Source organism: Leptonotus elevatus, chromosome 6, assembly GCF_054856555.1.
Source record: "Leptonotus elevatus isolate MCC_2025b chromosome 6, RoL_Lele_1.0, whole genome shotgun sequence".
Classification (NCBI taxonomy): domain Eukaryota; kingdom Metazoa; phylum Chordata; class Actinopteri; order Syngnathiformes; family Syngnathidae; genus Leptonotus; species Leptonotus elevatus.
This window is the reverse complement of record NC_141244.1, coordinates 12,841,535-12,854,534: the sequence shown is the minus strand read 5'-3', so window position 1 is coordinate 12,854,534 and position 13,000 is coordinate 12,841,535. Positions and strand designations below refer to the sequence as shown.

The window sequence follows — 13,000 nt, the reverse complement described above, 5'->3', positions numbered from 1 at the left end:
TCATCACTGAATGTGGAGCCAAAAAAACAAAAAAACCCACACACACAACTGTGAGTTAACAGTTGCTGAAAAGACACTCTCAGATGCTCGACAAATAGAACTGCAAAATAGTCGCACTAAAGTTCTTCTAGCATACAGTCAAGATGCATTAACGCAAACATTTTCATAATGAACATGCAAATACACAGTTGATGGCAAATGAATATACTGTACGACGTCTTAAAAATCATTGATAAAATAATGAATGTCAGATAGATAATGCAATATATATATTTATAATTACCCAGCCACAACATTATATACACTAATGACATCCAATGAACACGCTGCATGAATGTATCTCAGTATAGTTCTTCTCAATATTCACTTCGCAGTATTATTCCAATGGAATGAAATGTTTTCATCCCGATTGTCTCTGTCCATTGCTGTATTAATTTCCCCAGTCCCTGCTGGTGATGCCACAGCCATGCTTCACTGTGGGGATATTGGCCAGACCTTCGTCTCATCAGACCAGATCATTTTGTTTCATATGGTCTGACAGTCCTTCACTTCAGCTGCCTTTGCGCAAGCTCCTGGTAGGCTGCCCTGTGACTTTTACGTTTTAAGTGACTTTCATCTGACAACTACAGGCCTGATTGATGGATTGCTGCTTTGCTCTGACAGAAGGCCCACTGGATTCTTGGTCACGACCAAGGTCCTCGATTGTGGAAGGCCAGCGAGAGGAGGGGTCCTGGTCCTGTTGATTCTGAACTTCTTCCAACGGATGAATGATGGAGGCTACTGTGCACAATGCACATTGGGATCTTTCTGTACCCTTCTCCACATACAAGCATCAAGAAGTTCCTGTCTTGGAGGTTTACAGACAATTCTATTAACTTTCATCTCGGCTTGTGGTCTGACATGCACTCCCAAAACTCTGGCACCTTAAATAGCCGGGACCCACATTACCGCGTTAATTAACACAGAGTGAATTAATACTGAACATTCAAACTTTGAAAAAGCAGAATGTTCGATTCACTCTTGTTTGTAGTGGCTGTTATTAGATGTCTAAGTGTACTGAATGTTATGGCCTGTAAATGTATTTAAGGGTCATCATCATAAGAATGAGATGGATAATGAAGCAAAACAGCAGTTCATCACACACAAGGCGGTGGAGAAATCATTTCAAAAAGAGGAGGGTGAGCATTATTTAAGCACACTAAACCAACGCCAGATGCGCAAATAAGAAGAATGAGAAGTTAATTAGTGTGAGCCTATTGGTACTTACACAATGGCCAAGCTTATAGAGGCATTAAGAGGAGAGAACAGCGCATCAGACAGAAGCCAACAATTAGCAGCAACACACACAGATGCTTAATGACTATATAGTTGCACTAAACGCTCACACGATGACACACACACATTTGTATCTTGTGCGGTTCACTTCTTGAGTACAGTCAGCCTACTCAAAGCACTGCATTCAGCAAAGGGCTCATTACGGCATCGAAAACTGCCAGAAAAGCCTCATTTAATTCCCACAGCTTCAATGACAGAAGATTTCTACTGCTATCTAGAATTGAATTTCCCGTGTGATTTCTATTCATGCATTATCTTTGGTGATCCCATTTAAGCTGTAGAAAGCTCTTCTTTCTTTTTTCTTACTGCGCTTCATCGGTAGAGATGAAAAGAAAAAGTTGTGGGTGTGATGCAAAAATTATAGTGGCAAAATGAAAACTCCCTGCACCACCATCCTCTACCCCGCCTGCGGTCGTGCGGTCTTCCAAGTATTTCATTATAAAGCCTCTGAATAATACCCCTTGGCATGTCACCAGTCTGTCAAATGGTTTTAGAGTGGCTGCTAAAAAGCTGATTGCAGTAAAGGAGGATCAGTTCCAGATGATTAGATGCCACACTCACCAAAACGAAGATGAAAATGGCACTTGAACAAAGGCTTTAGAGAGTCAATTTGCAAAGATGTGCCATTATTATCGGTGGGCTGTATGTTAAATGACAACAAAACTATTTAGCACATTTGTACCTTTAAAAAGTGTTTATAAGGAACGGAATGTGTCACTAAACAAATTTGCATAACATGCCATTTGATGGTTGACTGATATATCATTATATAAATCAGAATGTGAAATGCTCTTGGATTTTTGCTTGCACAAATTAATAGTAATGACAACCTGTATCTTAACTTGCAAAATTCTCACCTCACAGCAGCTGAGGTCAAGAGATACATCCTTCACATTGGGGTTACTAGCCAGGCCTAGCAGGAGAGCTCTGCAATATTCGATTGGACGGAAAGAAAAATTAAATATTTAGAAATTGATAGATTAAAATGAGTATGTTGTTGTGGTTCACTCACTTGAGGACATCCGGCGCCAGCTTTGTGCCTGACACGTTAATGGAGCTGAGAGACATGGCGCTGCTGAAGAAGTGCTTAAATGATGGCGGTACCTCCTTACCTTTCCTACAGATAAAATATAACAAATGAAACATGACACCAGCTTTTACAATACCACACAGCTTTCCATTTCCTTCTCTCAGTACAAAGACATGTGTGTATCTAATAAAAGACGATTCCATACATATCTCTATTCACAGGGTGCGATATGATTAAAGGACGGTTTGATTTGAAAGTGGAATGATTCGATTCGGTTTGATTCAATGGTATTACGATTCAATATGGTCCAGTTCAGATTAAGAGGGTATGTTGCAATGAGTTTTTTGTTGTCATTTGACATACATATGAATTAACTTGTCAGTATTTCCTTTAAAGATGTATCTCTCCAATAAATGACGATCCCATACGTATCTTGATATATTTTACTCAGCATTATTTCAGGGTATTTTATAGCTTTAGCAATAGCCAGAAAAGTGGTGATTACATTTTGAAATAAGCATCCACCAGACAGTGTGCCTTTTACGCTAGCCACTGGCTTGTCTCTCTCTCTCTCTCTCTCTGCAACATTTTATTCTCTCCTGTCCTGCCACTGCCCGTGCTCATCTTCCCTCTATAGTCAACAGCCTCAGGGGCCTATCAACATCGGCTCTATTTACCCCTTGATGAAGATCTCAACTCCCCTGAGAGTCAGTGGGATTAGATAACAGAGTACCAAAAACCCCACCCCTAACCCATCTGTTACACACATGAGGAGTGCAAACACACAGTACACCTCAAGTCTGTTTGTCATAACAGTCAGTCACCAGCAGGTGTCACACTGAAAATATTGAGGTCATGCCGGATGAGAATGCAAAAAGTCCTTTTTTTTTTTTTTTAATAAACAATGCACAGATGAATATAGTCTGTTGGACACTATAAGAGACTGCAGTTGGGGTCTTACCTGTGAGGAAAGACACTCTTTGAAATGTTGAGGACAGACAGATGCTGGACCGAACCTCGTAAGAGAGCAGAACAAACCTGGAAAATGTAATAAATTCATTGTAAAAAAGTAGGTGCATTTTCCCCATTTTATGTGTTTTACAATATATGTATTTTTAGTCTTCATAGATACTAAATATTTCAGTGTGAACTATTGTACAGTGCTTGTAAAAAATTTGCACTTCTCATTCAATACCCTGAGAATGTATCTCCAGACTTTTCACCATCTATTGATAAAGAAAGTACGCATGTGATAAGGGAACACTTTTATTTTTTGCACGAGTTAAATTGAACATATAAACATGTTTTGATCTTTATTTATTTATGTATTTATTTATCACGGACTTTAAAGAAGCACAGCTCACATCTCTGAACAGACTTTTTTTTTTTTAAGAAGTTATTATATATTTGTTGGATCAATATCCTCTGTGATAGACTGACAGCTGGCTACTTCTCTGACAAATCAATATTGGTGTATTTACCGCGCTCAGACCCACAGCAATACCTTACACATACAGTAAGAGCGTCCTGTTTCCTGTTAATTGCACATAAAGTTGGAATAATTTGTTTTCAGACACAATCCTTTGATTATATGACCAGGTGCAATTATTGCATTTGAGAAAACACTAAATACGTTACTTCATGAACAACAGTGAGAATTAGTGGACCAAAGCAATCATCAAGTGCTATTAACAATGCATATTTATATTTTTCCTCTGGCTGTTCTTACTCACCTGGTCCAATGAGCAGTCTGTGTTGGAGAGATCCAAGGTTGTCAGTCGGTTGGGTTGGCTCAAGAAATTGTAAAAATGCTACAAAGAAAACAAGAACGCATTAAACACACAAAATAAACTTTTATTGATTTTTTTTTTGTCATTTAGTTTTTATTTAGCGGTCATATTTCCCCCAGCCTATCCATCATGTCTGATAATATTGCTTAAAAATTGAATTTCTCATAATAAGAACACATGCTTTTCCTCAGATGAATCAAATCAGCAGATCACAGATGACTACAGCAGCTCTGTCAGACAATTGATTTGCTGCTTAACCACAAATGCAATCTATAAATGAAATTGATTTGTATAATGTCTTTAGTTCTCGCTTTGATCGTACAGTAGTTGCATAGTGTAATATAACAGGACAAACTGCTGTGGCTTAAATATATCATGTAAATAGGCTTTAAGGCAATATGTGCTTCTATGTCTGCACCTGCATGTCGTCTCCTCTGAGGATGTTCCCTGAGAGGTCCAGATGGACGAGGCTGCTGGGGATGGATGGGTTGGCACTCAGCGACTGACAAAGGCTGTTCACCCCTGAAATGCGCACGCGCGCGCACACAAACACACGTGCACAGCCAAGCGGAAGCTGTGTCAGCATTTTCAATCGGCACTTGTGTTTTTACAGCATATTGAAGAGAATAAATAGTGGGTGAAAACAGCAAGAGAAGTGGTGAGAATGGCGCATGAATGTCTCATGGTTGTGTAGGTGAAATTGTATACACTTGTCATGCTTGAAATTCTTTTTAAGATAAGAAATCATCGTGATAAGATGATGTCTAGACCAGTGTTTCCCAAGCTTTGTTGAGTCAAGGCGCATATTTCACATCACATGCCACGCCACTTTGCAAAATGATTCACAAAAACACAGATTAATTATGTACCTTCTGTCATCCAGTGGAAGAGCATTTGCTTGATTTGCCTTTTACTATATGTGGTTGCCATAGATAAAGTAACAAAAACAGCTATTAAAATGTTTTTTTGTTTCTTTTGGTCAAAATCGATAATTCCCCGTAACGATCTCTCATGGCACATTTATGTGCCAACCTGTTACAACAATCATGATGGTAACCATTGGGATTGAACATGGTGATAAAGGCCTTTGCAAAATCGATGTTTGTGTGTGACATTGACGTATGACTAGTAGAGTTGCTGACCCATGTCACAACCATCGGATGACTCATGCAGTCATTGTTGTAATGTCAGAATCACATCCTGTTGGTGGATTGATTTATCTGACAGCCAGTTACATGAGGTTTGCGAAAAATAAAGTAGAAGGCGAGCAGTAGAAGTCGGATCATTTCTGCCAAGGGCGTTACAATAGATTACGTTTAATAACTGCCACTCCATCTGACAAATATCTACTCTGCTATATTACAAGCCTGACCTCAAATCAAAACACGCTTGAGAGTCAAAGAAAAAATCTAAATAAATAAATAAATAAAAATCAGAGTCTTTGGGTGATCATAAAATGGGGACCTACTTGAAACTTCCTTCAACCGCATAGCCCCGCACCAAGAAATCCAAAGGGAAAATAATCTAATGTCTAGAAGGGACTAAGAAACAGGAACCCATCTTACTATTTGTTAACAAACAATGCAGATTTCCCAAGTGAGGTAACCACCATGGGCTCTTTTGGGGCATTTATCCCCCCGTACATATGAATGCTCGGTTACCGTGTGTCTCGCTGGGTTTTCTCTTGGAAGTCTACTGAAAACTGGCATTCTTGAATAAAAACGAACTGGCGTTCAATAACCTTTCACAGACACCAGAGCATGTTGGGTCGACGTCTCAGCCGTGTGTCATGAATTGTTAATTGACAGGACGAGCTGTGTGATTTTGAAATGATTGTATAGAGACGCAAAATGTAAAAAGAGAAAATCAATACTTCAGTGAAGTCAATAACAGACCTGATCACCGAGCATCACAGGTAATCAGCAGTCCAAAAACAGGGTGCAATTCATCCAGTCCAGCAACACGTTTTGGCTAACTGCATGTAGTGAGGCTAATACTTTATTCTGCTTTTTCTACCTCCTTTTTCAAACATCATGATCTGACAACATGGATTAAGACAAGTATGGCTGATTTAAATCACTTTTCAGAAAAGGTATAGAGATGATGAAGGCTGCAGGATAGGTATCAGTAAGCACAATGAGGATGTTGGCAAACATAGTCACATCCAATCTAAAAATAATAGAATGGAAAATAATAGCCAAGTTGTATGGTGCATTTGAAGTTGCCCTGCCTGGACATGATGGAAGCGACAGCTCTCCAATCCTTTAAAAATCTCCAGGATTGGTGGATTCAAAACCACCCTTGAATCCTGGCTTTAACCGCGGAGTCATTAAGAAATATTATGTAAAAAAGTAGAACACTTGATGACATTATAAAAAAAATGTGGGGGGTAAATACACCAGTGTTACACATGAGCACGTTTGTTTTTGGTTTATGTCTATTTTAGCGTTATAGTTCGCCCTGAAGAAAACTTCACCGGTTGCCACTGAAACAACTGTTTTCATATATGGTAGGTCTAGGGCTAGGCCTATGATATTTTTCCTCCTCCAAATTACAATCAAACTTTTAAGATTTTTTTGAAAGAGGATCTTATAAACCTTTATTTTTAAAATTCCGATAATTTTAAGATTTTTTTTACGCCAGCCCTTTATACAGTTCCAAGCATTGGACCATTTGGGAGTTCGGATTATAGATTGAGCCTCGAGCTACAGAAGCTGAGCAGGGATCGGTTGAAGCAACGCTGCACTGTAGAAAATGATAGCTCTTTATTGATTGCCCTAGGCCTAAACTGTTTACAGTGCATCCCTCAAGACTGTGTCTAGTGTTGCAGCGGTTACTTTGATGGTGAACCAAGACAAAATGTTATCTACAAGCCATTATTGACAACACTTGCAAATGATAAAAAAAAAAAAAAAATTACAGATGTTTCCTGCATTACTAAGAGGGACTTCTTTTTTTTTTGTCACCTATTATCAGTTATCACACATTTAAACAGATTGTAATTACTTTACTTTTTAAATGTACTTTTAATTATGTAAAGCACAATGAGTTATCTTGTACTGTATAGGAAATGCACTAAATAAATAAAACTGTCTTGCTTTGCCAAGAGTGCACCGATTTAGTATCATCACTGCGGTGGGAACATTAAGACATGCAGAAGCTGTAAATTGCAACGGATCATCATCTGCATGCTAAAATGTTCACTAAGAAGAATAACATGGCATATAAATCAACACATACCTTTGGGTGACACTGAGGTTTTAGAGAAGTTTACATGCTTGAGCCCAGTACGAAGTTTGGCGAACTGAGCAACGAGGGAGGAAATACCTGCAAGAACACAGCTGATGAAAATGGCGTCTCAAGATACTTTTTTTTGCAAGTAATTTTTTTTTAGCAGACCATTTATCTGTTTTACTAGTTGGCACTGTGTAAATTGTATTTTTTAATTAATGTTTTTATGAATAATATATCAGCAGCCCCCCAGCCCCTCCACCCCCCCCCCCAAAACAATCTAAAAAAATAAAAAATTAAATAAAATGTTATTCTTAAAGGAAAGCACCATTGCATTTGTTCAACAATTTATTCATGATCTATTTATGGAGGCCTTTTTGTTAATATCTTAAATAGGTACACAACAACGTACAAAGACGGATTCATTTCATCCAAATGTGAAAATATTACAAAATAAACAGTCATTCAAAATGTTTTATATACAAACTGCATATTCAACCGTCAAACTTTTTAAAATACTGTAATTCTAAACACGAGCAAATACAAGTGAGTTAATACTTTAAATTCACCTTAAATGGACATGTCATGGTTAGATATTGATATGAAACATATTGTTTAAATATAATACCTCTGTCCTCCAGTGGGTTGTTGGCAAGATTGATGGTGGTGAGTCCTGAGCTGGGATTGTGTGCAAGGGCAACAGCGAGTTTCTGGGCAAAATCCCTGATGGAAAATCAAAAGACATCATAAAGTACATGACCAATACTTGCTAGCCTTTGGCAAATTAGGCACCCTAAAACTGAACTTGAATCTGATGTAATAGTAACAGTACGATCTACAAAAAAAAAACTGAACCATGAAACAAGGCCTAGATAAACCTGGATAATAATAAAAAAAAGAAGACTTGAGACAGAAAAGTAATAAAAGCTTCATTTCCTTTATAGAGCTGACACAAGTATATGGCCAGCCAATGTAAATACCCTCTGAGAAACAGCTGTATCTGTTCAAGACACATGCACAACATTGTGTGTTGGTCTCCGCTTTTCCACTTCACTGGGTATATTTTGTATAACATGTTTGAAAAGTGTGTGAATTGGAATTCTAGGTTCGGGCGAGTACTTCTTGGAACCAGGAAAGGGCCAAAAACAGAGAAGACGAAGAGGGATTCACAAGCTTTTGTGTCCATACAGTTGTTATTTTTACTCACGTTTTGAGTCCTGCGCTATCCAGCACCAACTCCTCAAGTCGAGTGGAGCGAGACACCACTCTAAGGATCTGCTCACAAACATCTGTAGACTTAAGAAAAACACACAAAGGTTAAATTGACGAGATAACAAAAGGATGAAGGACTGTAATAGGAAATGATACGCAGTTAGGCTTACTAAAGATGTTTACTGTGAAACAAAAACAGTCGCGCTACTCAACTGGATCAGCTCCAAGGGGAACATGTAATTATAAAAGCTAAAATGCAATTAACCAGACAAGCAAAAACCAGAAAGCACATGTTTCCCTGTTAAAAAATTGCAGAAGAAAACGCTCCCTTTTATGTTAATTAAATCAATAGCAAGCAATTCAATCTGTGGGACTTTGCAGTCATCAATGTGTGTCAAGAACAACTTGGACCGACACACTTCAGTAAACATTTCAGCGGGACAAAGTTGTCTGCCTGCGGTTGCATCACCACAGGAGACACACACTCAATTTAGACAGAATTAAAAATTCAACAGTTGGAAGTAAAGCCCCGCCTAGATGTTCACTGACCCAGTTCGCTGTATACTGCCTCTCACTCCCTCTGCAGACACTTTAATGTTTTTAGTCAGTGGCTAATTTTCCATCGGAATACCAGAAATTTACTGAACCATTGCTGCTGTTTGTTAGTCTTGGTAATTGACAGTCTTGCCATTCGGGGCTGTTTCTGTGGGCCAACAGTCCTGGTGGGGCTAAAACACTGGCAACATTGTCCCACACGCGGTGAGAGAAAGTGGGGAGGAGAGCAGAAAAGCAGAGCTGAGGGATAGAAAGATGGTGGGATGGAAGAAAGAGCCTGTTGTTCGCATGTTTATGCCATGAAACTATGAAGGGTTGAGAATGAAAGAGGGGCACTAAGCAAAACGGTACCCGAAACCTTCTCTTTCTGTGCTGGTTTGAGCTGATGACAGCATCACACGTGTAAGTTACACTTTGTATGCAAGCTACACTTTCATGAGGTCATCTTCACAGTGTTGCCCTTTCCCCTCATTCCTGCATCTCAGCCCAGTCCAACAACCTGACTAGAAAACTAACTGAATAATCCCTTGTAATGGGAAAAAAAATAATCATACAGTATATACGCATGTGGTGAAAGTGACAAAAGATTTTCAGATAATCTTTTTCGATAACATACCAAATGCGGCATGTTGTGGCTACATCAGCATGAATAAAGCAGCAAGGGCCATTCTTCTGCCCTCAAGGTCAATGTTTGCATGTGAATGGATTCACCAGAAAATCTCTTTTCTGCTGTTGAGTGAAGAGGAGATGTTTCTTTCCCTGAGATCTCACTGGTTCCCCCGCTACCTCTTGAATTATTTCATCATCTGGCTCTCTCTGTCCCTCTCGATTGAAATCCAAATTGACCTACATATTTCTATCCTGTTGCTGTTGATTTCTCTTTTCCCCACTCTGCACCTTCATGACTGGCGCACAAATGAAGAAAGGGCCTTTGCCAAACAACTTCCAACAAGTGATGGAAGAGATAAAAGTTTGAAAGGATTGTAATGAGCAGTCAGCTGTAGTGTGTAGCTTTTACAATTATAACTGTACAAAACAATTACGTTGAGCATGCAAATAGACACAGCGGCAGAGTGTACAGTTTTACTGAGGCGGGAGCCGACAGCATTCAAAACGTCATTTAAATAATTAAATATAACCTATGAGTGCACCTTGTTCAAATGGCACTAATATGTTCATGTATGTAGTACAGGCTGATTGAAAATAAATATTTTTGTTGCATTTTGATGTTCATGGTACAGTATTAAAATTATATTGAAAATGTTTTTGTTTATTGTGGAAAATACAGTATTTGATTAAAATTACATTATCTAATTACAAAGCCTTAGAGTTGTCTTAGACATGACTCATTTTAAGTTTTGACTCCAGGAAAATTCACTGTGGTGGTTATTTAAAATTTCTAACCAAAGTACATCGGGTTTCGTATGTTTGGATCAAAATAAAAATGTGCTACAATGCTTTTGGTGTGTGTATGTGTTTAAAAAATAAATATATATATATATATATATATATATATAATTTTTTTTTAGCAATACCGTGCCAATATTAAAGTGGATATTTTTGGGCATGTAATCGTAACATGAAAGTTCACACCACTTCATTTTTAGCTATGACATGTATTATGTCAGGCATCATTTAAAACCAATCATTTATTTCTTTAACATACATAAATCGTCTAAATAGATAGGAAATTATATTGCGCTCTCAAAAGTAGTACACTAAAATAATTAAATCAAGAATGATTGACGCGCGTCTCTTTTTCACTGGTCTTGGTGACCATTTAATACCCGCTAAGCCGGGATAGAAAAGACACACGTTAAACACTTGAGCCCCTGTGAACGTTTGAACCTAAATATGCACATCATGGCATGGTGGTGAGGAAAAGGATTAACCGCAATACAAAAGAACTGGCAATGACGAAGCATGAGATAATTGTTTGGACTGAGGAAGCCGAGTGTGGTAACTGGTGAGACGGCATGAAGCCTGAAGACAAGACAGCTGGTAATGGAGACCTGCATGGTGTCCCTTTGTCTCGTTCTGATCTTGGGAGTCTTATCACATGAGAACATTTGACTGATCTTGAGTCAAATGACATGAGAGGGATGACATGGGGAAACAAAGGACACAATGGCAAGTAATTTTGTGGGGACTAGATTGGTCATGAGGCGAAGGAAACTCAACAAATATGCATACATACAAAAAATAAATGTGTAGAATCTTTTCAAATGTAAACATAGATATGCATATGGATAAGTATTAGTGTTGCGCCGATGGATCAGCTACTGATTATGACCGGATACTATTTTTCGAGTACAATAAATTTAATTTAACAATTTATTTTCCAGACACACCAATTGACGAGTCAAAAGATGACTTCCTTAGGAAGGATGATGATGATTTTTATACGGGCTCAGAAACAGATGTGTACCGTGCCCTCCATAATTATTGGCACCCCTGGTTAGGATGTGTTAAAAGCCTTAACATTCATTCAATCTTTATTGCAGAGGCATACTCTCATACTGAAAATTGGAGACATAGTTGACCCGATACAGAATTAATATCCTCCCATGGCTATGTCAGCTCCCAGATCGCAAGCCCATTGAAAACGTGTGGAGGGGGCTAAATAGGACCCAGGTGGCTGGATGATTTAGGGAGATACAGTAGGGAAAAAAAAGTATTTGGCCAGTTTCCCATGGAATTCCTATTGGATTTTGGCCAAATAGTTTTGTACCCCACTGTAGTATAAAGAAATGGTTCCTCTTATTGTATTCTCCTGTATTATGTGAAACATTATAGGAGAAGATTACATCAGGATTTCATTTTCCCCCACTGAATAAATGCACTGAATTAAAGGTTGCAATGCATTTTCTTCTCATTTTTAATTTTGATCCTTTGTTATTTAGGAAAAAAAATGAATTTATTAGATGCTAAAGAAAACAAATAATTATAGAGTGAGCTGTAGATGTGTAAAACGAAGGGTTGTTGCAAGTGTGAGAAGGAGAACATTTAATACAGTTGATAGCAAAGGAGACCACACATCTTTTAAGTAGTGCCTCACGAGACTAAGTGAAGTGAGCAAATCTGGCAAGCTTGTGGCAGCCCATAATACAGCTGAAATATACAGCGAGGAACTAAAAGGATAGGGGTGGGGTAATAAACTGAAAACAATTTAGTGGTACAATGATCAACCATTTTCTTTACAACGATATCCATAATGGTTCTACATAAAAAATTAAGACAGCACAATAAAATTCAGGAAAGCGGTGCAGCACTAGACAGGGAGTCCTTCCAACTGGTGATTACGCAGAGTGAAAACCAGAAAACAAAAATGCAATTCACCACATGATTGCTGTCTGTTCACTATTTGTGGACAAAATGGAGGGACACCTGATTCATGGTCATCTTAGAAAAATGACAAGAATTGTTGTTTGGAGCCCCTAGACCGACAAACAGATCATCAGTGGTGAGAGAAAAGGAGCTTACCAACTTGTAGTCCTTAGTGGTGAGCTTGGTGAACCACTGGTTGAACTCGAGAACTGCAATTATAGCCACCAAGTCTCTGAGGAACCAAACACAGGCGGGGGGGGGGGGGGGGGGGGGGATTGGGGATGTGGGGGTGTAAGGTAAATCGCACAATTCACTACAATGGCGCCTTTGTGTTATTAACTTTTACATGAGTCTTTGATGGTATATAAAAACATGCACCTGTTCTCTAAATGGCTGAAGTCCTGCAAGTTAAGCTCTCTGGTGTCTTGCGTCAAATAGATGGTGTCTACATCCTGGGAGAAGAATAACTCATGAGAATTTGGAATTGAATAACCTACATAATGAACAAGAGGCTTCATTG

General features: G+C 38.6%; 1 protein-coding gene across 2 annotated transcripts in view; it reads right to left on the bottom strand.

Moving 5' to 3' along the window:
• LOC147172062 (F-actin-uncapping protein LRRC16A-like) overlaps positions 1-13,000 on the bottom strand; it is a 52,068-nt gene that overhangs the window by 16,027 nt on the left and 23,041 nt on the right. For both annotated transcript variants that reach the window (XM_086078039.1, XM_086078038.1), the window contains exons 8-17: positions 12,859-12,932; positions 12,637-12,712; positions 8,594-8,682; positions 8,015-8,109; positions 7,396-7,482; positions 4,574-4,677; positions 4,099-4,176; positions 3,327-3,403; positions 2,348-2,452; positions 2,193-2,262 (exon numbers count right to left, since the gene is read on the bottom strand). In XM_086078039.1, the coding sequence (XP_085934165.1) occupies positions 2,193-2,262; positions 2,348-2,452; positions 3,327-3,403; positions 4,099-4,176; positions 4,574-4,677; positions 7,396-7,482; positions 8,015-8,109; positions 8,594-8,682; positions 12,637-12,712; positions 12,859-12,932 (855 nt within the window). The remainder of the gene's footprint in view (positions 1-2,192; positions 2,263-2,347; positions 2,453-3,326; positions 3,404-4,098; positions 4,177-4,573; positions 4,678-7,395; positions 7,483-8,014; positions 8,110-8,593; positions 8,683-12,636; positions 12,713-12,858; positions 12,933-13,000) is intronic.